The following is a 27565-nucleotide window of genomic DNA, read 5'->3' as shown; positions in this document are numbered from 1 at the left end:
GAAGATAATGGGCTGGATATTTCAAAATGTTGTGTGCAGGGGTATGATGGAGCTCCTAACCTGAACGGGGTCTATTGGGGTGTGCATGCCAGAATATCCGAAAAAGAGACGCTTCCTGTTTATGTGCATTGCGCAGCGCACAATGTTAAAAGCTCTATCAAAAATGTGCCAGAGATTAAACAGTTTTATGATACTGTTGAACTGTTATACACCTTCTTCGGGCATAAAGAGATGGTCAATGAGGAGTGGTATATTTGATTTTGCATCAGAAAAGAAAATGTAACTAAAACGACTGTGTCCCACCCACTGGTCATCTAGATATGAGTCCCCTGCCGCCCTGAGATACAGATATGTGGACGTAATAAAGGCCCTCACTAAGATTGTGTTTTCAAGTGACAAGAAGGACGAGAGGAATGATGCAGCACTAAAAAAGAAAATGGAAAAATGTATTCACAGTCGTTCTGCAGACTAAGGTTTTAGAAAATGTGAACGTTGTCCCCAAAATGCTACAGGCCAAAGACGCATACCTGCACAGGGCAGTCAGTCTACTCAAGGACATGATAGAGGTCCTGTCCAGATTCCGACAGGATTTTGAGAAGGCCAAAGTCACTGCAGAGACCCTTGCTGACAAATGGGGAGCTCAGAAGGCATTTGAAGACACTCTGAAAAGGAAGGCGAGGTGTCATTTTGATTTGCTATGCGAGGACGAGCGACTGTCTGATGGGGAGAGTAGTTTTAGAGTCAACATCTTTAATACACACCTTTACATCGTTATCCACCAGCTGTCAAACAAATGTAAAAGTCTGCGGGCAACATAGAGTCTGTTTGACTCCATCCATCCCACTACCCTGGCCAACTCAGATGATGATGCGCTCTATGAGAGCACCAGCCTGCTGGCTGAACATTACATCAAAGGTATATCGGCAAGCTTCCCTAGCTAATTACTCTCTTTCAGGGCCTGTTTTAAGAAGGAAATGGCAAGGCACACTACACTGAGAGACATGGCCAAGATGTTCATTGTGGATTAAAATTCAGTCACTGCTACAATTGGGGAAGTAGTTACAACAGTGCTCCTTTTTATGACTCGGTAACGGTAGCCAGTCCCGAGCGCTCCTTTTCCAAACTGAAAATAATTAAATCATACCTGAGGAGCAGCATGGGACAGGAGAGACTGGGTTGGCCATTCTGTTCATTGAAAACACCAGGGCCAGGACCATGGATTTGAATGCCATAGTCAACGACTTCGCAGAGCGCAAGGCCCGTCAAATGCCAATCAAATGAGTGAGTAAGCTTATATTTTTACAGGGCAGGCTACCTAGACAGCCTATATAAATCAAGATTTATTGAGATTCATTTACATTGCTTGTCAATCTACAACTATGCTCGATCTGTCTTTGGAAACCATGTTCTGGTGCACGGCCGCTGAGCCATTTCATTGTCATCATAGCCTATACGTTTAACTAGGCTATAACATAATAGTAAGCACATATGCATAATATACTGTTAAAAGGCATGCTGCCATTTAAAATCTGTTTGAATGCTCCACTTGATTTATTTTCTGGTGTTTTTGATATAGGCCTCTGTGGGAGGCAGGTCATCTGAAATACTGGTATGTCAGTTTTGACGCTGTGCATAACTTCGGCGAGCATAGCTGTAGCTGGTCATTAGCTGTGTTTCGGTGTTTTTGTCAAGACATTGATCTATATATTTATGTTTTATAATATAGGCTATTGCCTATTATTTGCAGATAAAGTAGGGTGTTTTTTGACCGCTTTGTGCTTTCCGTGGTGCTGATCGACTTATATGGGTTAATTTCTGACCACCGTCCATGGTGCTGAATGTATTGGCTATATTGCAGTTTCTCTGGTAACAGCTTCAAATGTGCCCTTAGATTTTGTTCTGCTCTGTTGTTACAATACTTAGTAATATTTAACACACAGCCTTACCAACAAAAGTATTTACATTCTAAGGGAAATATGGGTGGTGATAGGGCCCGTAATTTTTTGGGGCACTTGGGCCCATCATGATTAAGCTATGCTAGTGTTAAGAACTCCAGACTCCCAGCTGCTCAAGTAGAACTTTCCATCTTTCTTGTTGTTGCTCATGTCCTGTTGTTGCTCATGTCCCTCACTTTCACCAAACAAAAGAACAAGGCTTTCTGGTTTCTTGGCCCTTATTTTCTCTCTCCCTGACATGAGTCTCTATAAGAAGGTCTGGAGTACACTGTGTAGGGTAGCCCAAGGGCTACAGTCAAGCATCAGAACTCTCTTCATCCTCTGATATCAATGACTGCTTTAGACTTCAATTCCCAAATGGATTTCTTTCCACTGGTTCTCTTTCAAATACTTGTTTCGATGTCTCACACTGGGATTCACTGATAGGCGGATTCACTATTATAAGAACCAATCACACAACGTCTGTTGGAGACAGACAAGTTGAGTGGCGAATGAGGTGAGCCCCTCCCTTTTAATAAGGCGCATCTTCCTTGCGAAGATCACTACATTCCTAAAGCTCTCCTCAGCACGACTTGATCCCTGTCTTCCTGATCAACTGTTCTCAGGTGAACCACAAGGTTAACGCTGCCGACCGTAGAACCTCAGCGCTTGTCTTTTTGTGTTGAACAACTAACGAAATGAACGTTTTTGTGTAGAATTAGCTCTTCTGCTATTTCTATTCCCTAATTCTCCTGTAGCAGCTAGCATCACATGGCTAGCTGCGGAGACCTGGCTAGCTAACTTGGCCAGCACGCTGGAAGGCCAGCTATACCACCAAATTTGTGTTTATACCTGGCCAAAAGGTAGAATTGCTAAATCTCCTCCTTTAGTGCAACCCACATCTCCTTGGGTCGTGTTGACTAGACTGACTGTCCTATCGTCACAGTTGGAAGGTCGAGAGAAACACTTTGTTCGTCGAGAGACTAAGAAAGCACACACTTTCTCTGGCTAGCACTGTGCTAAATAGCTACCACGTGGCGAAAGCTAGCTAGCTTTACCCGAGGCCCTTCTTTCATTTAGGACAACCTACATTCACTCATTTGTAACTGACCGGTTCAGCCTCTCTGCTTTACAGTCGTATGAGATATTTTATCCGAAGATCAGTACCCATGTGGTTCCCTTCAGCTAGCACTGTTCCCGCTTTAGCATGCCTTTAGCCCACAAGCTGGTTGCTCGCTAGCTAACAACTATACTAGCTCCCCGGCTCGATGATGCTGGGAAGCCAGCTGCTACTGGCTCTTCCACCTACGATGGAATTGCCAGCTTGCTCTTTTGTTTAGTACATCTAACATTCACTTGTTTTGTTTGCTAAACAGACCAGTTATACCTCATTGTTCTATGATCAATAGAGACTCTCAGGACCGAAGAAGTAATGCTATTCATGCGGTTCTCTTTAGCTAACACTGTGCTAGCTTTAGCATGCCTTTAGCCCACAAGCTAGTTGCTTGCTAGCTAACAACTACATTAGCTCCACGTTATAGCATTTATACACAGTGCTCACTTCATTAGCGGCGAGGCATCTATTAAGCTAGCTCACACCTGTCAAGTCTAATTCGCAGCAGGCACTACTGGGTTAGCGGGCAATTTTCCAGGTCAGGCATGCGCTATACACTCGAACCCCCTCGCTCTTGAGCTGTTGGCTCAATGATGCTCTTCCACCTACAATGGAATTTCCAGCATGCCATGTTCAATAGAGACTCTCGGGACCAAAGAAGCAATGCTATTCCCACATTTTCTTTGGCTAACGCGGTGCTAGCTATAGCTAGGCTATTAGCTCACTGTGTGAACACTAGCTAGCTAACATAAAAGTCTCATAGCTATGTGTTGACTAGCACATGCATAAACTGGTTTGAAATACTTTTTTCCAATAGCTATTATGGGCCCTCGTAAGAAACACGTTCAGGCAGCCCTCACACGAATCCTTCAAGTTTTGTAAGGTTTAACCATGTAGCATGTTTTAACCACTCCTATGTTAATGGTAGATTATCAGACACTCAACAAGAAGGTTTGATTTAATTATTACTGAAAGAGGATACAAGTGGAAAATATAAAGATCCAGTACATTTAAAAAAATTGGAGGCCCATTACACTTCTGTGTTGTGATGCAAAATGTCTAGCAAAATGTATAGCGCATTGAATTAAAAAGGTATTGTCGGATATTATTCACTCTAATCGGACAGTTTTTTTTTACATGGACGATACATTGGAGACAATATAAAGTAAGTACTGGAAACAATAGAACACTATGAAAAATCTGGGAAACCAGGTCTGCTATTCATACCGGACTTTGAAAAGGCTTTTGGGGCCACCCGAGTGGTGCAGTGGTCTGTGCCACTAGAGATTCTGGGTTTGAGTCTAGGCTCTGTCGCAGCTGGCCGCGACCGGGAGACCCATAGGGCGTCCGGGTTAGGGGAGGGTTTGGGATGTCCTTGTCCCCCCCGCGCTAGCGACTCCTGTGGCGGGCCGGGCGCAGTGCACGCTGACATGGTCGCCAGGTGTACGATGTTTCCTCCAACACATTGGTGCAGAGTTGTGTTTCGGAGAACGCACGGCTCTCGGCCTTCGCCTCTCCCGGGAGTTGCAGCAATGAGACAAGACTAACTATGGATACCATGAAATTAGGGAGAAAAAAATTGCAAAAAATTACCTAAAATGGCAAAAAAGAACCTAACTCACATTAAAAATATTAATTAAAAAACTATTTCGATAAAGTACCACTTCGGTTTAAATATAAATGCCTGGAGCATTTCAATTTTGGCGAATCTCTTATAAAATGGATTTAAATCTTGTATAGTAAACCTAGGTGTAAAATAGTAAATGATGGCTACTTCTCACTGTCAAGAGGAGTAAAACAAGGTTGTCCACTATCGGCATATCTATTTATTATGGCCATTGAAATGTTAGCTATGAAAATCAGACCCAACAATAATATCAAGGGATTAGAAATACAGGGCTTAAAAACAAAGGTGTCATTGTATGCTGATGATTCACGTTTTCTTTTAAATCCACAACATGGATCCCCCTACAGCCTCATAGTGGATCTACATCATTTCTAGCCTCTCTGGATTACAACCAAATTTAAGTGTACTGTATTACGTATTGGACCACTAAAAAAATACTACTTTTACTTTACCAATAAAATGGTCTGATGGTGATGTGGATATACTCGGTATACATATCCCGAAATAAATAAATTCTCACTCCAATATATTTTTATAGAAATATGGAAAAAATAGACAAGATCTTGCTGCCACGGAAAGGTAAATACCTTTCTATTTGTGGAAAAATCACCCTGTTTCACTCTTTAGTCATATCCCAATTTACCTATTTGCTTATGGTCTTGCCTACACCTGGAGATAATGAAATCTGTGAAGTTATTGGGATTTTTACAAATGATCTTTGTTGGAGCAATTACTTGTGTCATGCACAAAGTAGATGTCCTAACCGACTTGTCAAAACTATAGTTTGTTTACAAGATATTTGTGGAGTGATTGAAAAACAAGTTTTAATGACTCCAACCTAAGTGTATGTAAACTTCCGACTTCAAATGTACATAGGTATTCAGAACCTTTTCTATGAGACTCCAAATGAAACTCAAGTGCATCCTGTTTCCATCATCCTTGAGATGTTTCTAGAACTTGAAGTCCACCAGTTGTAAATTCAATTGATTGGACATGATTTGGAAAGGCACACACCTGTATATATAAGGTTTCAGTCACGCCCTGACCTTAGTGAGCCTTTTTATGTCTCTATTTTGGTTTGGTCAGGGTGTGATTTGGGTGGACATTCTATGTTCTTTTATTTCGAGTTTGGTATTTCTTTGTTTCTGGCTGAGTGTGGTTCCCAATCAGAGGCAGCTGTCTTTCGTTGTCTCTGATTGGGGATCATACTTAGGCAGCCCTTTCCCTCCTTCTGTGTGGGATCTTGTTCTTTGTTTGTGTGCAGGTAGTTTGCACATCGAAGCTGTTTGGTCGTTGTATTCTTTATTGTTTTGTCCTTTCAAAGTTTCACTTCGTTATTTAATTATGTGGAATTCAAAGAACGCTGCGCCTTGGTCTTTTCCTTCCGGGGACACCCATTACAGAAGATCCCACCACAAAAAGACAAAGCAGCGTTTCTTGGAGGAGTGGACATGGGAGGAGATAATGGAAGGCAAGGGACCCTGCGCACAGGCAGGAGAATATCGCCATCCTAAGGAGGAGCTGGAGGCAGCTAAGGCGGAACTGTGATGCTATGAGGAATTGGCTCAACGAGGCGTGCATGAGAGGCAGCCCCAGACATTTTTTGGGGGGGGAGGGCACACGGGGAGATTGGCGGAGTCAGGTTATAGACCTCAGCCAACTCCTGTGCTTGCCGTGGGGAGAGAGTGACCGGGCAGGCACCGTGTTATGCGGTAAAGCGCACAGTGTCCCCAGTGCGCACTCATAGCCTGCTGTGTTATATACCAGCTCCCCGCATCGGCCGGGCTAGAGTGGGCATCCAGCCAGGACGGACGGTGCCGGCTCAGCGCATCTGGCCTCCAGTGCGTCTCTTCGTTCCAGGATATCCTGAGCAGGCTCTGCGCACTGTGTCTCCGGTGCGTGTCCACAACCCAGTACGTCCTGTGCCAGCACCCCGCAGTTGCCGGGCTAAGGTGAGCATCCCAGCCAGGACAGGTTGTGCCAGCTCTGCTCTCCAGACCTCCAGTGTGTCTCCATAGCCCAGTAATGATCCATTACATGAAGCCTCCAGTGATGATCTATGGCACGACACCACCAGTGATGATCCATGTCACGAAGCCTCCACCGATGAGTCATGGCACGGAGCCTCCAGCGACGGCCTCCAATCCGGAGCCTCCAGCGACAGTCCCCAGACCGGGGCTCGCGGCGAGGGTCCCCAGTCTGGGGTCGGCGACGAGGGTCCCCGCACCAGAGGCGCCACCAAAGTGGGGTGAGCCAGAGGTGGAGCGGGGTCTACGTCCCGCACCAGAGCCACCACCGCGGGTAGCACCTTTGGGGGGGGGGGGGGACGTACTGTCACGCCCTGACCTTAGTGAGCCTTTTTATATCTCCATTTTGGTTTGGTCAGGGTGTGATTTGGGTGGGCATTCTATGCTCTTTATTTTTAGGTTTTGTATTTCTTTGTTTCTGGCCGAGTGTGGTTCCCAATCAGAGTGTGGTTCCCAATCAGAGGCAGCATACTTAGGCAGCCCTTTTCCCTCCTTCTGTGTGGGATCTTGTTCTTTGTTTGTGTGCAGGTAGTTTGCCCCACGAAGCTGTTCGGTCGTTGTATTCTTTATTGTTTTGTCCTTTCACTTTGTTATGAAATTGTGTGGAACTCAGAGAACGCCACGCCTTGGCCTCTTCCAGCGACGACACCCATTACAGTTTCACAGTTAACAGTGCATGTCAGAGCAAAACCCAAGCCATGAGGTTGAAGGAATTGTCCGTAGAGCTCCTAGACATAATTGTGTTGAGATACAGATCTGGGGAAGGGTACCAAAACATTTCTGCAGCATTGAAGGTCCCCAATAACACAATGGTCTCCATCATTATTAAATGGAAGAATTTGGAACCACCAATACTCTTCCTAGAGCTGGCTTCCCGGCTAAACTGAGCAATCTGGGGAGAAGGGCCTTGGTCAGGAAGGTGACCAAGAACCCGATGGTCACTCTGACAGAGCTCTAGAGATCCTCTGTGGAGATGGGAGAACCTTCCAGAAGGACAATCATCTCTGCAGCACTCCACCAATCAGGCCTTCATGGAAGAGTGGCCAGACGGAAGCCACTCCTCAGTAAAAGGCACATGACAACCCACTTGAAGTTGGCCGAAAGGCACTTAAAGATTCTGACCATGAGAAACAAGATTCTCTGGTCTGATGAAAACAAGATTGAACTCATCACGTCTGGATGAAACCTAGGACCATCCCTATAGTGAAACATGGTGGTGGCAGCATCATGCTGTGGGGATGTTTTTCAGTGACAGGGACTGCTAGACTAGTTTGTGGGAAAGATGAACGGAGCAAAGTACAGAGAGATCCTTGATGAAAAACAGCTCCAGAGCACTCAGGACCACAGACTGGGATGAAGGTTCACCTTCCAACACGACAACGTCCCTAAGCACACAGCCAAGACAACGCAGGAGTGGCTTCGGGACAAGTCTCAATGTCCTTGAGAGTCCCAGCAAGAGTCCAGACTTGAACCCGATCGAACATCTCTGGAGAGACCAGAAAATAGTTGTGCATCAATGGTCCCCATCCAATCTGACAGAGCTTGAAGGGATCTGCATAGAAGAATGGGAGAAACTCCCAAGAAGTGTCATACCCAAGAAGATTCAAGCTGTCATCGCTGCCAAAGGTGCTTCAACAAAGTACTGAGTAAAGCATCTGAATGCTTCTGTAAATGTGATATTTCCATTTAAAGAAATGTATAATCTAGTAATTATGAGGTATTGAGTGTAGATTGATTAAGAAAAAAATACAATTTAATCAAGTTTAGAGTAAGGCTGTAACATAACAAAATGTGGGAAAATCAAGGGGTCTGAATACTGTAGTTTACCCATAACTAAAAATCTAGTTGTTTCAGCTGTTTGAAGCTGGTGTACAAAACCAAAAGTAAAAGACACAAAAACAAAATGTAAGAACAGGAAGCATAGAAATAGTGCACATGCACTTGCTTTCAAGTAGAATGATAGATTTATAACTCACATTTCTATGTGAATTTGGTCGAGTCCCCAAAAAGTTACATATTGCCACTTTAAAAAGACAGATTTTTATATTACGCTAAATATATTTCAGCGGGGCCACGGAAATTTACTCAAGGTTTAACATTTATGTTTTAGTAGACGCTCTTATCCAGAGCAACTTACAGGAGTAATTAAAGTTAAGTGCCTTTCTCAAGAGCACATCAACAGATTTTTCACCTATTAGGCTCAGGATTTGATCCAGTAACCTTTCATTTACTGGCCCAGGTGTCACGTCCTGACCATAGAAAGCCTTTATTTTCTATGGTGTAGTAGGTCAGGGCGTGACTGGGGGGTGTTCTAGTTTATTATTTCTATGTGTAGTCTAGTTTTTGTATTTCTATGTTGGCCTGGTATGGTTCCCGATCAGAGGCAGCTGTCTATCGCCTTTTCCCACCTGTTGTTTGTGGGATCTTGTTTTTGTATTGTTGCTTTTGAGCCCTACAAGGCTGTATGTTCATTTGTTTGTTTCTCTTTATTATTTTGGTTGCTGGTTCTCATTCTAATAAATGTATGATGAACTCAAATCACGCTGCGCCTTGCTCTACCCATTTTGACGAGCGTTACACCAGGGCTCTTAGCCGCTAGCTGCCAGTGTGATATCAGGCTCTATTGTTTGCTCCCTCTTCTCTCTTTCTGTCTATAGAGTTAACAGAATCTTCAGTAACAGAAAACATATGGCAATCTATTGTAACTTTGGCAATTTATACTTGAATAACTTTTAAAAAATGTATTCATATACAGTATTCATTTATTATATCTGTGTCAATGTTGTCCAGGAGTTTTAATAGATAGACCATATGATTCAAGAGAAAATAGCCTCGTTAATTTAAAAAAGCATCTAATCAACAATGTCATTATTTTCAATTAACTCTGCAACTCTTCCAACTATTAACTTTTTTTCACAACTGCCACCAGGTTGATGACAAAACATAGTAAATAAATAAATAAATGTTTTTAAAAATGTATAAAGGATATTTCATGCTGAAACCCACATACAGTATTACATGAACTAAGTATTAACTAAGTTGATGTTTTATATTCAGGATAATGTTTTAAAGGGTCACTAAACGTCTTGTGATAGACTACTTAAAATCCTTGAAAGATCCTTGAAGATCTGAAAGTTTCAGTATATACCCACCTTTGCAACCCTATCTTTGACAGAAAAATGTAAAAGCCACTTTTCCTAGAGTTTGAACTACAACAGGTCGGCACAGCCCATCACATTCAGATTGGAAATACCCAAAATGACTTAACAGTGATCATTGATGATATATGGTAGTGACATTACTGGTAAACAAAATGGAACTCAGCAACATCTCTTCAAGTACCATCTATCCATGTTTTTCACCAAACATGGTCACAGCTCCAAAGCGCTCAGGTGTGGCCACCACCACAATGCAACACTGTTTTTGATTCACAGCAGTGCTGTGGCCGCGAAGATAATCACTGTCGAAGATATTATATTACACCTACATCTGTCAGGACTGAGTGTGGAGGAAAGCAACATGGTCTGACAGCGTGTCTGAGTGCTTGGGTTGATTAACATACAACACTATGGCACCTGACAGCCAAATGAACTGCCTGCTGGCACTTCTCTAATCCACTCACAATAATCTGAGCAGAAACAATTATGGAGGACATGGCAGATGAAGTCCAGCCATCCTAACACATTACACTGATGGGCTAACACTGGCCCCCAGTGGCACATTATCGGCCAGCTTAACTCACAATCAATAATTTAACATACACACTCACCATCCTCCTCCTCAGTAGCCTGACTGGGGTGGGCTGGTATTGTATAGAGGACTGGAGTGGAGCGACCACATCACTGTGAGTTATACAGTCTCTGTCAAACTCATCCCTCAAGGTATCATAAACGTCCAGGAGGATCAAGAGGCACATTAATCAGACACATTAGGCAGCTAACGGGAGAATACTTACAGAGGACATTAAGGCTGTCTCGAGATCAAGCCCAGGAAATTAACGACTCGCCCAACAGATACAATCAGTGGCAGATATGAGGGATGGGATTTGAGAGCATGAAGGTGTGCAGGCCTAGGTGATGAATATAGAGTTGGCTTGACAGAACCAATTAAGCAACCCACGGCACACGGCTCACATCAACCCAGCCTGGTCTCAGAGCAAAACACATTATAATGTTCTAAAATCCGTGAAACTCCATTTAGTATGATATGTTACTTTACGTCAGGTAACATTACATTGGCCTACGTAAATCCAGGATACTCAAATGAGTAAAATATGTTACGTTTGGTATGACAGTTGGTCACTTAAGGCAGAAACGAAAGGAGGGTGGTTGGTCATACAAAAGCAGTCGAACGTAATATATCATACTAAACGGGTCAAAGCGATTAAGATGTGGGATACTATACGTCCTACTCATATTGTATTGTACGGCCCTATTACATATACCAATGTAATGCATCCTAAGGTAAAGGAAAATATCATACTAAATGGAGTGGCACAGACTTTAGTAAAATATAACGTGTTTTGCTCTGAGACCAGGTTGGTCAGACATGCCACTTACTTGTACATCAGCACCGTACTGATGCCTAGGGGGAAAAACATGACATCTCGCAGGTTGACGTCTATTGGGTTGAATCTTGTCCTGGGTGCAGAGCTGAGCAATTTCCACTAGATGGGCCAGCTGCAAGGTCAAAATTGGCCATATATTGTACAAATGTATGAAAACAAAAGCTAGGTTTTTGCTCTTAATTTAAGGTTACATGGGAGGTTTTTATTGAAGCTAGGTCTAGCAGAGCGGCTACAGCGATTGAATGTGAACAATCAGTCTCCCACCACTATCATCAATCAGTGATGTCAGAGGCTGGCTGAGAGGGCCCTGGGACACATATAACCCCAAAATCAATGATGAAGGCACTGTAATGCACAGAGACTAAATTAGTCAAGAGTTAGAGCAGAACGTGTGGCTAGTGCTGTTGCGGTGACCGTATTACCGCCACACCTGCGGTCACGAGTCATGAAGTCAGTCAAACTCCACGTGACCGCTTAGTCACGGTAATTAGGCTTCTCCAAGCTCTGATGCTGCTGACAGTCATTAGTAGCCTACCAAACTTGCTAAATGCCTGGAACTCAGCACTCTATTGTTGCTCTAATCAATCTGACATCAATGCAAATATGTTCAAAAATCGAATCTAACACTTCATGAAAGCCCATGAGCTCATGTTACGCAACATTTCTATAGTCTATGCAATTGCGCGATAAAACAGTGATGGCCTCTACTAAAAAGTGGGGGATCCCATCAGCCTTCTATAGGCTAGGCGTACTATATTTATTTCTCAACTTTCCTAATATTAAGCACATTATTTATCTTTACAACATGAGTATTGTCTAACTGGCTGGAATGAAAATGAACCATGGGGAAAGTGTCCTCCATTCTCTATTTAAGTGCATAGATGACATGTATTTTTTCCCGCTGCCCCTGTTTTGATACAGGTGCATGATAATGGTCCATTCTAAATCAAAATAAATTTCGCACATATATTATTTAGTATGTAAAAACAAGATTAAATCAAGAAACGTCTGATGGGTGACAATATTAGCCTATCACTTGTGAATTATATATTATCACTTGTCAATGATGCCCAGCATAAGAAACTGACTTTTTTGCGACTTTTTCGATTCATAGTCGCACACCTCATGTAGCCTAGCCCATAGTGGACTATATGTTTGGATAGGGTTTGTATAACAACTAAAGTGGCCAAATAACTTCTTAAAATTAAGCACATTAATCTGCTTTACAAGGGGTTTAAACCTATCTGGCATACATTAGCAGCGAATGAGCTTCAAATTTGGGGAAGATCATTTATAATAACATTATAATAAAAGCATTACATGCATAATTGCATTTGCGGTCACTTATAATATGTATTTTTGACACAATATAGAATAGGTCGACTTTTTTACTATGGGGAAAGTAGATTAAGATAGGCTAGTGCTTTTGATGTTCATTAGGCCTACTCATCTTGTTGGCTAGCGAAAAGTAAATGTGGACTGTTCTTCCAATATCTTCAGAATTGGATAAGGGCGTGCGCAGTTACGTACCCAATGTGTCTGTCTTCACTTGTAGCTTGTGAGGAAGACCTGAACACTTGATGGAGAGTCATGTGAGTGCGAGGTGCTTTGGAGCGTGCAGTCCTTGGGGAGAAGGACACAACGCAGCACTCCGTGTCATGCCCTGGCCATAGAGAGGTTTTTATTCTCTATTTTGGTTAGGCCAGGGTGTGACTAGGGTGGGCATTCTATGTTCATTTTCTATGTTTTATATTTCTTTGTTGTTTGGCCGGGTGTGGTTCTCAATCAGAGGCAGCTGTCTATCGTTGTCTCTGATTGAGAACCACACTTAGGTAGCCTTTTCCCACTGGGTTTTTGTGGGTAGTTAATTTCTGTTTAGTGTTTTACACCTTGCAGGACTGTTTCGGGTTTTTCCCTTTGTTGTTTTTGTTAATTCAGTGTTCAGTGCAATAAAGAAATATGAACACTTACCACGCTGCGCTTTGGTCCGACAACTCTTCCTCATCTGACGACGAAAGCTGTTACACTCCGGGTCAAGGGCACAATGGCCACTGGCTTCAAAAGGCATGTCTTTTTTTAGGGGGCATTATGGCCACAAAGGGGATGCCGCCGTGAAATTTGAGGCATTATCAAGTGCTTTAAAAAAAATCATCATTAGCCTTAAAATTTATTTAAAGCTAAACATATAACCCAACGATTGTAGAACAACTAAAGTTACATGAATAACTTTAAATTAAACATATAGGAGTTCCTATAGCTTTGTTAACTGCTCAACACAGAATAGCCGCATGTGCGCACTCCCTCAAATTGTTTGGAGAAAATATTTGTATTTTATTCAGCTTGTTCAATTGTATTATTCATACTATCAAATAATGTAAAACAATGCTATGGAATTCCAAGCAAATCTTGTCTGCTAAATGAACTAGTCTAGCCACAGCAATTTAGCATTGCCAGATCAGGACCTAACACAAGGACAAGAGTATGGTATTCTGTTCTTCTGAAATAGACTACATTTTCTTAATATCATGCTTCTTTAGACCTGTCTTAAATAAATAATAGATTTATTTTGAAAGTGTAGGCTATATTACATGGATTTATTAGACTTTTTAGAACGTAGATGTTCCAAAAGGTCTGTATCAGTGGCTTGTAGGCTATGTGTGGAAGCCAGGAGATTCTAAATGTGTTTCTGTTAATTAACAGTCAATTACCTTGAGACCGACACTTATTTGCTTGACAATCACTGGCTGACGAAATGTTGTGACCACCACAGCCCTACGCGTGGGACTGCCTAAGCCTCTCCTGGAAAGGGTGACTCACCTACCGACTTCAGGGGCTAATAACCTCCGCGAACAGACAAACACCACACAGAGTGGGATATCAAACTAATCTGGGACCAGGGGAGAGTATTGGCATCTCACATATCGCACTCTACACATCCTGGCACATTTGCAGCATTTGGTATCATCTGTCCTATTTCACCTACAAAAATGATTGACTATATATGCATGCAAAAAAAAAACTATGACAGAGCCTAAATTCTGCCTGTACCTGTCAACACAGATTTGTTTAAGTAGCATTATTCTCTAGTGTGGGGTTAAGGGAGAAGCATGTCAGATGAGGTATCTTTTTAAAAACATGCAGTGTAATCATAAATATACTTAAAACTGCCTTTAATTCCCCAGGCCCAAATGACATGAATTAGTCATGTTTACACTGATGAGCCACGGCTATGATTAGAAATGAACTGATACAATCTAGGTCTTCTTCACCAAACTGGTTTATGCAAGAATAAACATAGTTATTTCTACTCAAGGCACTAACATCCTCTGTCAGCAACATCTTTATCTGAGGTTGCTCCCTTTCCTCTGAAACTCATTCTGGCGTGGAGGGACAGTTCTCAATATACAAGTATAACATAATGCTAATGTGGTAGAGTAGGCTACAGGAAAAGTGTCCTCCTAAACACACTTTAAGAAAATCATCTTTAAGATGTTGAGCGCAAAAACAAGGCCAAAGTTCCTTCCTCACTATAGCTCATTAGTGTAGACAGAGTAGCTACCTGTAATTAGGATGGCCCAGGTTTTTGTCTCCTTGGCTGAATTCATCGTCATGACATGTTCAAAGAGAGTGAAACAGACATCAATTGGCGGAGTCTTTGGCACATAATGGGCCTGTCTATAGATAGCTCAGCCAGTTAGGATGGGAAACAGACTGTGCAGAGATTGAAGTCTCTGTACTCCAGTTGGAGAGTTAGCCAATCCATGGATAATTTACCAGTCATTGTCACGAGTCAGAGGGGGGATTTCTCCGAGAACAGAAGTGAGCCATTGATGTGGAGGCTCTGCTTGAATCCCACTGTACTGTTTGGGGTTTGGTGTTGTGTTTTGTGCGGTGTAGCCTCGGTTTGAGAGAGGCACAGAAAAGAAAAGAAAACTCAGACGACCTGTCATTGATGTTTCCATTTCAAATGCCTTCTTTCGCTGAGTGTTTGTTTATCCTGTCTTTAGGCTTAAATCTGAAAATAGATACTCTAAAAATAGAATCTTCTTATCTGTTCCAGATTTGTTTATTGATTTAACACAAGCGGTTATGTAGAATGTACAAATGCCTGTATATTGTCAATCAACACAGATGTACTCTCATTCAATCCTATTTGGTTCAAATAAATGATTCCCAGTGTCTTAGTTGTTTCGTAATCAGGCACGCCTACAGGATATGCCTTATTGTTCTCTCTTTACTGCTGTGCAAATTAGACAATTATGTGTGCCTGCTACCGGCATTTGTCACCTGTCAGTGACTAACCTGAGTGGCAGTGCTTGACTTGGGCTGGAGCTCACCGGAGCTCACGACCGGCACCTCAGATGCTCTACTGCTTGAGCTCTTGTTCCTCTTATAGAATATCAGCTCAAAAGTATTGTGGAGCTCCTGTACCTAAATGTAAACATTACCGGCACCCAAAATGAGTACCGGAACCTATTTCAGTCCAAGTCAAGCTTTGATCCCAAGGCACAATACAGCCTGTATATAGCCCTTGAGATTATAATTAAACTATAGATGAACACTGGCAGGACACTTAGACAAAAAGACACTACAGAAGTCAATGTCCAAAGTAATTTCATCACCAGAAGATTGAAAAGAATTCTGACAAAATTCAACACAAATCAATGTTTCAAAATGTACTTGAGTTTTATCCCTTTTTGCAACTGGCAATGAGTCAGGCTTGGACTGTGCCAGCAGTCAATACAACAATAAATGGCCATGCAACTGAGTGCACTTGGCCATTCTTCATTACGCTCCACCTTCCATGAAATGGCTTAAACCCATCTCACTGGAAACTCCATCTCAATCAGTCACCATCCAACCACTAAACACGGGTCACTGGACAATGGTCACTGGAATTAAATTAAGACATCTGCACACTCAAATAATACCAACATGTAAATAAACAGCAATTGCATGAGCCTCATGCAAACACATTTTTTTCTGACCATATGAAAACCACATGTAAACCTACAATATCTTTTTCATTGCATTTAAAAAAAAAATATGACAAAAAGTTGTTTTGTCTATAAATCTAATAATTTATGTCTGATTAGCCTCTAATGACTGACCTTGACCACATCTTCATCTGTGGAATGACAGTCCACTGCCTCTGAGACGTCAGTGACCATGCCGTCCACTCCGATGGTCACCACCTTAACTGGGACAGCCACAGTCTTCCCTGTCAGCACTGCCGTATTCAGGATCTCCGTGTCCTGAGAGAAAGAGAGAGAGGACCAGCAACAGTCATACACAGGGTAATATTAGTACATTACACACCATGGAGAAAAACAGCTCTATAATCAGAACTATTACTGAGTGGACAGCTCCAGAATCAGCACCATTACTGAGTGGACAGTTCTAGAATTAGCACCATTACTGAGTGGACAGTTCTAGAATAAGCACCATTACTGAGTGGACAGTGCTCGAATCAGCATTATTACTGAGTGGACAGCTCTAGAATTAGCACTGCTACTGGGTGGACAGCGCTAGAATCAGCACTATTACTGAGTGGACAGCTCTAGAATCAGCACCATTACTGGGTGGACAGCTTTATAGTGAACATTTCTAGAATCAGAACTATTACTGAGTGGACAGCTCTAGAATCAGCACCATTACTGAGTGGACAGTTCTAGAATAAGCACCATTACTGAGTGGACAGTTCTAGAATAAGCACCATTACTGAGTGGACAGTGCTCGAATCAGCATTATTACTGAGTGGACAGCTCTAGATACAGCACTGCTCCTGGGTGGACAACTCTAGAATCAGCACTATTACTGAGTGGACAGCTCAAGAATCAGCACCATTACTGGCTGGATAGCTTTATAGTGAACATTTCTAGAATCAGCACTGCTACTGGGTGGACAACTCTAGAATCAGAACTATTACTGAGTGGACAGCTCTAGAATCAGCTCCATTACTGAGTGGACAGCTTTATAATGAACATCTCTAGAATCAGTACTATTACTGAGTGGACAGCTCTAGAATCAGCACCATTACTGGGTGGACAGCTTTATAGTGAACATCTCTAGAATCAGCACTATTACTGAGTGGACAGCTCTAGAATCAGCACCATTACTGAGTGGACAGTTTTATAATGAACATCTCTAGAATCAGTACTATTACTGGGTGGACAGCTCTAGAATCAGCTCCATTACTGAGTGGACAGTTTTATAGTGAACAATCTCTAGAATCAGCACTCCATTACTGAGTGGACAGCTCTAGAATAGAATCAGCTAGAACCATTACTGAGTGGACAGTTTTATAATGAACATCTCTAGAATCAGTACTATTACTGGGTGGACAGCTCTAGAATCAGCACCATTACTGGGTGGACAGCTTTATAGTGAACATCTCTAGAATCAGCACTATTACTGAGTGGACAGCTCTAGAATCAGCTCCATTACTGAGTGGACAGTTTTATAGTGAACAACTCTAGAATCAGCACTATTACTGAGTGGACAGCGCTAGAATCAGCTCCATTACTGGGTGGACAGCTCTAGAATCAGCTCCATTACTGAGTGGACAGCTTTATAGTGAACATCTCTAGAACCAGTACTATTACTGAGTGGACAGCTCTAGAATCAGCTCCATTACTGAGTGGATAGATATGTTACTGTTAGCGAGTTCACAGCTCTGGGTAGAGAAACAAGCTCAGTTCTATTAGTGAGTGGGCAGCTGTGTCTGACCTCAGTATTTTTATTAAATGGAAACCCTGGTGGAGAAAGAGGATCAGCAGGGGTTCATTACTCCCAATAAAGCCCCTAACCTTTCATTACACAGCCATCGCACTGTCAGAGGAGATAATTGGGCCAATTAAGACAGGCCTGGGAAAGGCTTTACTGTCTTAGCCAGACATGAACATGAAATTGTCTGTTATAGCCATTCACTTCATTACAGTTTGATTTCAATTAGACAGCTAAGCAAGCTGAACCAGCACGAGAAAGGCCTTGGAGCCAAGGTACACAGCCTTTAGATCATTGAGGACTGTCTGCTCTTTGCTTTAAGGACCCCACATGACATTATTTAATCCTATAGAGTGAAAAATGTCATTCTAAGCAAGGTCTTCTCATTTAATTGCTACTACAAAACCTTGGTTAAAGCTGTGTCTATACTGAAGACTTGGCTTTCAAATGCTTCTGAGATGGCATGACATTATGCAGAATTAAGGTATGGTTAACCTAATTCCAAAATGATGTCTATAGAAGACATTGACATATTTTTATATCACTAATACTGACACCTTGTAACAGGCTCTATCTGCTGTGTGTATGAATTCCTGTCAACATGTTCCTTTCTCTGCATGAGGGAAGAACACATTAATTTGTATACTGCTCCGTATACCGCCAGCATGGGTCCTTAATACTTTTACTTATGACTGTGTGCTTGTGAAAAAAAAGAGGGGGGGGGATTAAGTTCCGTTACAAAAGTCCAGGCTCCTTTTAAGCGTCAATTACCCAGTCCATTCAGGCTTTGGAGTGAAATGATTATAAGCTGTGCCAAAAGATACCAAGGAATCACAAAAACACTTAATGTGGCACCATCTTCAAATAGCTTTTCATTAAATTTTTATTGACTGTGACAGTGTTACATAGCATATAAACCCCTCTCACTCGCTCTGGTGCTGACTTTGCTTCAATTCCCCTTATAATAGGGGCTGCAGGAAATTAATTCTTTGTCTGCAGGGATTCCTCCATTTCCAGAGGGTCTTTTATAATAGATGATGGGGTAAATGGTTGAGACCTGCTGAAACACAGGGCAGGGTTACATTAGTTACATTATGTTGGAAGTGACCCAGCAGGCTGGGACCAGCAGAAGTGAGAGAGCAGGCCCGGTCAGTAATAAGATGCTTCAATGGCCCACACAGCCAGCCACATACACACAGAAAGCGCAATTATTGGCAAAATAGAGAGATGTGGTGCACAACAGAAGAGTTACTTACAGCCGACTCTGAATGAGACATAGGTCATAGTGAAATATGAGCCAGATTCCTGTAGTACAGGAATTATTACTCTAACTAGTAGACTGTTAAAATAGACCGACCATGAAACTTACTCGGGCTACAGTGCCACTAACAAAGTCAACTACCCACAAATGCGAAAGGAAAAAAGGCTGCCTAAGTATGATTCCCAATCAGAGACAAAGATAGACAGCTGCCTCTGATTGAGAACCACACCCGGCCAAACACAAAGAAATAGAAAACATAGAAATACAGAAACTAGAATGCCCACCCTAGTCACACCCTGGCCTAACCAAAATACAGAATAAAACCCTCTCTATGGCCAGGGCGGGACACCCAATGCGAGTGTTATGATACATTGAATGTTTTTTAAAACAGAATGGAGTGTTAAACACTTTTTGGTGTTTCGGTGCATGTAAAAGGCATCATCAAAACACAAAAATACTTTTTGGGCAGACTGTGTCTCTCGTAAATCAAATATTTTTGAATTTCAAATTATTTATTGCATAAATATTGATTGATTATAAATATTGATTGAATTTTCTGTCAATATTTTGGTAAACATTTTAAAGAAGACACTGGGAATGTAATACTTTTCCTAGGGTAGACTTTGGCCCTAATTATAGCTACAGTTGACCAGGCATTTACAAATAAATGTTACAATCAAAACGTTTAAGGCTATGCAAGTTATAGCAGAGGTAACATCTAATTGCAGGTGAACCCAGGTCTCCTACTTGTCAAAACACTGTCTTGGGATACTCAGCCATTCTTCAGGACTAAACTGTTTTACACAATCCAAGAAAGTATGTCAATTAAAACGTGAATACAAAATGTTATCACATTGAAAAAGGAAACAGAAAAATAATGAACTCAATAAAACATTAGTTTTTGTGTAGGACGATGGCCTTTAATGCTAACAGTCTGAGTAAAACAGCCATTTTGATTAATTGATCAGTGTTCTTGATGCTACTGGAGTTAATTGACACCTCATTGTTTGCACCCTTCATGCTAATTTATGCAAATTAAGGCCTGCTTTTTAGTTAATACAGCTGGCTTGTTTGCCTACTAGCTTGATGAGTTTTATTTACTGTTTGATGTATACCCAACATACTATATGCTAAACTTAATAGCCACTGCCATTTTTGCCTGCTACAGCTTTGGCCTAACAAACCACATGTTATTGCATCCACCTTTTGACATTAAGTTTTGTTATCTTGATGCTATCTATATTTGCAAAGCTTAATCACGTATATGCTTTCTGCATATTGGTATTGATATGTTTAATAATTGTATTCATATTGCAATTTAATATTATAGTATTTCATGACTCCCTGTCTCTCTGTCTCCCTGCAGAAAAACATACATACATACAATGTTACCCACAGGCTGGCCAGTCCTAAACACAACCAATCAAGACCTGGATCACAGACTACTGCCAACTGTCAATCATATTGTCTATCTCAACTGTATTGTGATTCAATTCATCTGAACAACCTTTCATGCCATGTATCATGACCTGAAAATAAAGACTCAGATCAGGACATTCGCATAATGGATGACCGGTGGATCACAATGAGCCCTGGGCTGAAGTTTTGTATGACTGCTACTTCTAACGTTAGCAGTCATTGCCTGTATTTCTTTCCATGAATGTGAAATATGCCACATTTCTATTGATTTTGAAGAATATTATACATATCTTTATCAATATAAAAATGTGAATGTTGCGATCTGCGCTGGAAGCAAATTCTGGGAGAGAGTGATTTAATCAAGAAACGAAAACATAATACAAAACAGGAAACACGAACACCGCACAGACATGAAACAGAAACAATGACGCCTGGGGAAGGAACCAAAGGGAGTGACATATAAAGGACAGGGAATCAAGGAGGTGATGGAGTCCAGGTGAGTGTCATTATGCGCAGATGCGCGTAACGATGGTGACAGGTGTGAGCCATAACGAGCAGCCTGGTGTCCTAGAGGCCAGCGAGGGAGAACACATGACAGTGAAAGACCTGTTAATGTTTTGTAATTTAATAATTTGCAAATAACAGAAAGCATTTGAAGCTTCAAAAGTAATTTTGTACTCATTAGTTATTATCCTGGACAAACCATTTATTTTCACAAAACAATCTTTTCTGGTGTTCTTTGATTGAGCATAGTACTGTACATTTGAGCTTTTGGAATTACCGATGAGCAGTTAATCAACACCATATCAGAGCAGGGAATATACAATAAGAGGGACTCCCATTTACAGTGTTGGGAGACTCTAGAAGAATGGGTCTAATTCTGCACTAGACAGGATTCAAAACACCTTCATAGTGTTTAGGAGCTTTAGAGGGAACAACACTGAAAGAGAATGGATCTAATTCTGCACTAGACAGGATTCAAAACACCTTCATAGTGTTTAGGAGCTTTAGAGGGAACAACACCGAAAGAGAAGGGATCTAATTCTGCACTGGACATGACTTTTCGGGTTAGTGCTCCCAGTCTCTGTCAAGGTGGTGCACAACTCTTGATTATGTGGTGTTAGAACAAACCATGTCAGGTTTCAGAACACCTCAGGATGAATGTTTCAGTACACTACCCTCACAACCATGTGTTTCAATATTCCAGCAAATATAAGGTTTTGTCTCCTTTAAGGTGGTGCCAGCTGAGTTGCCCCTAGTTTTAGTGTTACAAAGCACTTCATTTTAACAGTGTAATGCTACCACCTGGATGGGAGACTTAGACTTTTTAGGAATGTGATACATTTTTGTCACCCTTATACCTGAGAAACCATATACCTAAAACCCACTTATATTGAGTGACTCCTTAACACTATTACCTTGCATGGCCTTGATGCGGGTTGTTCTATGACCCAGGAGCAAATAGCTACCACTTCTGGAGACCCTATTTGATAGCCAATCAGCCCTGTCTCAGCCACACAGATTGAGTGTTTTTCGGCCTTTGCCTTATAACATCTGGGAGAAGTAGCTGCCCAGTTTATCATGGGCCTCTGTTAGCATTCAGCACGGTGCGGTCGCTGCTTGGAGATGTGGTCTGGGCCATAATTTCTGCCAGAATCTGGCTTGTATCTGAAAATAAGTGAGATTTATAGTGTCAGCCAGAGTGACACAGCCAGCATGAGAAGCAGCCAGCCAAGCTCCCTGTGCTGTCCCAGGCTACAGGCTAGTGATCCCGCTCGCCACATCTGCCTCTGCCTGCCCTAAAACATTCACATTCTAACCCAGCCACCTTGACCACTGCTCCCACTAGAGCAGGTCAAACACAACATTGAGCCAGGGATTTGAAAGGCTTGTATTATTCATAAAGCACTGGTGAGAGCGAGAGAGAAAGCAGTAAAAATACATCTGGTGTGGAGAGGGAGAGAGACCCATCTGTGCTTATACCTATGTCAAAACCACTGGGGCAGTTTGAAACCCAGCTTAATGTGCCTTGCTCACGTAGCCTACCATACGAATAAGTAGGAGCACATCATTGACCAATGCAGTCTACTTGCAATGCAATCTACTCAATAATATTTTACTTGATTGTTGTGTGCATAACCTATTATAATACTGGGCGTGCTGGCCCACTCATATTTTTTCTCTCAATTTGAGCAGGTGATGGATTAATATGACAGATGCACATATAAAATGTGATAGCCCTTCAACAGTCAAGCAATTTAAGTTCATTATTTATAAAAAAAAAAGCTTAGATAACCCACTACTCTGAGATAAACAAACCTTTTCTACCTTTCACATTATATGTGTACAGGGAGACAATAAAAAGGGCATAAGAAGATGACAAATATGTTTCAGAAAATAAATGACAATCCATCTGTTTCATGAAGCTGTTAAAGTAGAACTGCCAACGTTTTAGCCACATGAAATCTTGTTAAAATCTGTTCATATACACCCCCAGGGAGAATAACACATTTTAAAAGACAGTGCATTCGGAAAGTATTCAGATCCCTTGACTTTTTCCACATTTTGTTACATTACAGCCTTTTTCTAAAATGGATTAAATTTGCCCCTTAGCCACTCCTGTGTTTTCTTGGCTGTGTGCTCGCGTCTGGCTTGTATTGTTGCTCTGTTGGAAGGTGAACCTTCTCCCCATTCTGAGGTCCTGAGTACACTGGAGCATGTTTTCATCAAGGATCTCTCTGTACTTTGCTCCGTTCATCTTTCCTTCGATCCTGACTAATCTCCCAGTCCCTGCCACTGAAAAACATCCCCACAGCATGATGCTGCCACCACCATTCTTCACTGTAGCAATGGTGCCAGGATTCCACCAGACGTGACGCTTGGTATTCAGGCCAAAGAGTTCAATGTTGGTTTCATCAGACCATAGAATCTTGTTTCTCATGGTCTGAGAGTCTTTAGGTGCCTTTTGGCAAACTCCAAGTGGGCTGTCATGTGCCTTTTACTGAGGAGTGGCGTCTGTCTGGCCACTCTACCATAAAGACCTGATTGGTGGAATGCTGCAGAGATTGTTGTCCTTCTGGAAGGTTTTCCCATCTCCATAGAGGGAACTCTGGAGCTCTGTCAGAGTGACCATCGGGTTCTTGCTCACCTCCCTGACCAAGGCCCTTTTCCCCCAATTACTCAGTTTGGCTGGGAGGCCAGCTCTTGGTGGTTCCAAACTGGTTCCAAACTTCTTCCATTTAAGAAGGACAGAGGCCACTGTGTTTTTGGGGACCTTCAATGATGCAGAAAATTTTTGGTACACTTCACAAGATCCGTGCCTCGACACAATCCTGTCTTTGAGCTCTACGGACAATTCCTTCGACCTCATGGCTTGGTTTTTGCTCTGACATGCACCTTATATAGACAGGTGTGTGCCTTTCCAATTTTGTCCAATCAATTGAATTTACCACTGGTGGACTCCAATCAAGTTGTAAAAACATCTCAAGGATGATCAATGGAAACAGGATACACCTGAGCTCAATTTTGAGTCTCATAGCAAAGGGTCTGAATACTTATGTCAATAAGGTATTTTATTTTATTTTTTTATACATTTTGAAAAATTAAAAAAAGTTTGTTTTTGCTTTGTCATTATGGGGTATTGTGTGTAGATTTCTTATGACTTTTTATTTAATACATTTTAGAATAAGAAAAAAAAGTCAAAGGGTCTGAATATTTTCCGAATGCACCGTAGAAATGGTCATTTTAATATTTTCTTAAATTCATAGAATGTTTGGGAATAACGCAAGACATTTGTGAAAATTCTATAGCGGTATAGAGTCGGGAAGCGGCCGTGCGGTTGCACAATTATTAGACATTGCAGTAAATAAAACCTAGTAAAAATGTGTCAGTCTTGTCCAGGACCGGCCAATACACAGACTGGTGCGCCATAGCCAATCAGAACTACATTAGGCCTTCATGCAAATAAGCCATTTACCACACCGGCCTGCCATCATTCACTTTAAACTGGACTGTGTGTTTACAGGCAGTAGCAACAGCATGACATTAGATCAGTGGAACACATTCGCCAAAAGCTACAAAATACTGAATGGATTTCTGCAAATATGTAACTTGTTTCAGGAAACTAGGCGTAAGGCCAGAAATTAAATTATGAGCCTACTGTAGTTGGTTTAGCCATGAAAAATGACAGGAACCTTCCCGGTAGCCATGGTTGGCTGACATAATGGATGGGCTGGACATGCCGAGACATGAGTTCGGATTGGTCTGCCATGTAGCACGCTTCTGTCTATAACATGAGCTGTGCAGGTAATCCTTTCTAATGCAGCTTTTAAAAAAAAAGCCATCACATAGTAGAACTGCAAAAGATTTGCTCTCCAAAATTCTGGCATTTGATTGCAAATGTGCAGAGGAAGTCAAAAAGAGAACACACCTGTCTCTGGAATAAATCTTCAAACTAAGGGCAACCATGGCATCCATGACCGAGAGTGGAGAAACCATCCATATTTCTGGGTAAGAGAGTCTAGCTAGCTACATTTTCAGATATTATACATTTCAAATGTTGTTTTCATTGCAAGTTAAAGCGTACTGTTATGGCTAGCTATCTAATGTTAGCTGGCTGGCTCGCTAGCTAATGTTGCATGTATGATCTGTGTAGTAATATTATTTGTATCTCAGAGTCAATTTAATTGCTAGTTATTGCCTAATGTTAGCTAGCTAGCTGATATTGAACCCGGTTGGTTAGATACCTGCAGATTCCTGCAGGGTAGTAATGTTGAGTTGGGATTATGGTTCATTGTTTAGCTAGCTAGCTACACGTCTAAACAAAAGACTCCACTATGCAAGTAACCATCTCACTGTACCGTTAGATTTTATTTGATATAGAATGTGTTTACCAGTGATGGTAATGTGAAGAACAACATGACCTGCAACAAAGTCAAATTGGTATATAACGTTAGGCCAATTAGACAGTGTCCAAGTATAAAAATTCTCAGGTAGAAACCCCTGCTTTTATTTTGTCACACTCACAACCGTAAGCTATATTCTGTAATTGGCTTGCCATGGATGATGGTACCGACAGAGATGGTCGCCTCACTTCAGGTCCTTAGAAAACTATGCAGTTATTTGTTTTTTAATGTACTATTGCTTACATTGTTAGCCCAGAAAGTCTCAAGTGTTATTACATACAGCCGGAAAGAACTATCTGATATAAAAGCGATGTCAACTTACCATCATTACGACCAGGAATATGTCTTTCCCGAAGCGGATCCTTTGTTCGGACCTCCACCCTGGACATGCGATCTTATCCCAGATGCCAACCCAAAACAACACGGTTGCCTCAGGAGAGGCAGACGGAGCAGCCTACTCGTCAGACTCAGAAGGCGAGCACACCATCCCACCGCTTCCGAGCATATTACTTGCCAATGTCCAATCTCCAGATAACAAGGCGAACGGAATTGTGGCACGAGTTGCCTTCCATAGAGACATCAGAGATTGCAACATTCTCTGTTTCACGGAAACATGGCTCACTCAGGATACATTGTCAGAGTCGGTACAGCCACCCGATTTCTTCACGCATCGTGCAGACAGAAACAAACATCTCTCTGGTAAGAAGAAGGGCGGGGGTGTATGCCTTATGATTAACAACTCATGGTGTAATCACAACAGCATACAGGAACTCAAGTCCTTTTGTTCACCTGACCTAGAATTCCTTACAATCAAATGCCGACCGCATTATCTTCCAAGAGAACTCTCTTCGATTATAGTCACAGCCGTGTATATCCCCCCAAGCAGATACCTCGTCGGCTATGAAAGAACTTCACTGGACTCTATGTAAACTGGAAACCATACATCCTGAGGCTGCATTTATTGTAGCTGGGGATTTTAACAAATCTAACCTAAGATTAATACCCCCTAAATTCTATCAGCATATCGAATGCTCAAAACGAGCTGGCAGAATTCTGGATCATTGCTACTCTTCCTTCCGCAATGCATACAAAGGCCTCCTGCGCCCTGTCTTTGGAAAATCTGACCATGAATCCATTTTGTTGCTTCCAGCCTATAGACATAAAACTCAAACAGGAAACGCCCGTGCTCAGGTCAATACAACACTGGTCTGACCAATTGGATTCCACGCTTCAAGATTGCTTCAATCACATGGACTGGGATATGCTGTGGATAGACTCAGACAGTAACATTCATATATATGCTGACTCAGGGAGTACGTTTATTAGCAAGTGCATCGGCAATGTCATACCTTCTGTGACTATTAAAACCTTCCCTAACCAGAAACCGTGGATTAATGGCAGCTTTCGCGTAAAACTGAAAGTGCGAACCACCACTTTTAATCATGGCAAGGCGACAGGAAACATGACCAAATATAAATTATTATTCACTCCACAAGGCAATCAAACTAGCAAAGTGTCAGTATAGAGACAAAGAAGAGTCGCAATTTAACGGCTCAAACACAAGACGTATGTGGACGGATTACATAAAGAAAACCAGCCCTGTCGCGGACATCGACGAATTGCTCCCAGACAAATTAAACAACTACTTTACTCACTTTGAGGACAATCAGTGCCACTGACACGGCCCGCTACCAAAGCCTGTGGGCTCTCCTTCTCCGTGGCCAACGTGAGTAAAACATTTAAACCTGTTAACTCTCGCAAGGCTGCCAGTCCAGACAGCATCCCTAGCCGCATCCTCAGAGCATGCACAGACCAGCTGGCTGGTGTGTTAATGGACATATTCAACCATTCCCTATCCCAGTCTGCTGTTCCCACATGCTCTAAGATGGCCACCATTGTTCATGTTCCCAAGAAAGCTAAAGTAACTGAACTAAATGACTATCGCCCCATTGCACTCACTTCTGTCATCATGAAGTGCTTTGAGAC

General features: G+C 42.0%; 1 protein-coding gene across 1 annotated transcript in view; it reads right to left on the bottom strand.

Moving 5' to 3' along the window:
• The window catches only part of si:dkeyp-14d3.1 (transmembrane protein 132C), a 122540-nt gene that overhangs the window by 34346 nt on the left and 60629 nt on the right, over positions 1-27565 (bottom strand). Inside the window, exon 3 of the mRNA XM_064937422.1 lies at positions 16381-16524. Within this exon, the coding sequence (XP_064793494.1) occupies positions 16381-16524 (144 nt within the window). The remainder of the gene's footprint in view (positions 1-16380; positions 16525-27565) is intronic.

The sequence above is a fragment of the Oncorhynchus masou genome, chromosome 25 (genome assembly GCF_036934945.1).
Source record: "Oncorhynchus masou masou isolate Uvic2021 chromosome 25, UVic_Omas_1.1, whole genome shotgun sequence".
Lineage (NCBI taxonomy): Eukaryota > Metazoa > Chordata > Actinopteri > Salmoniformes > Salmonidae > Oncorhynchus > Oncorhynchus masou.
Note: the sequence above shows the minus strand (reverse complement) of the source record. Positions and strands in the feature narration are given on the sequence as shown.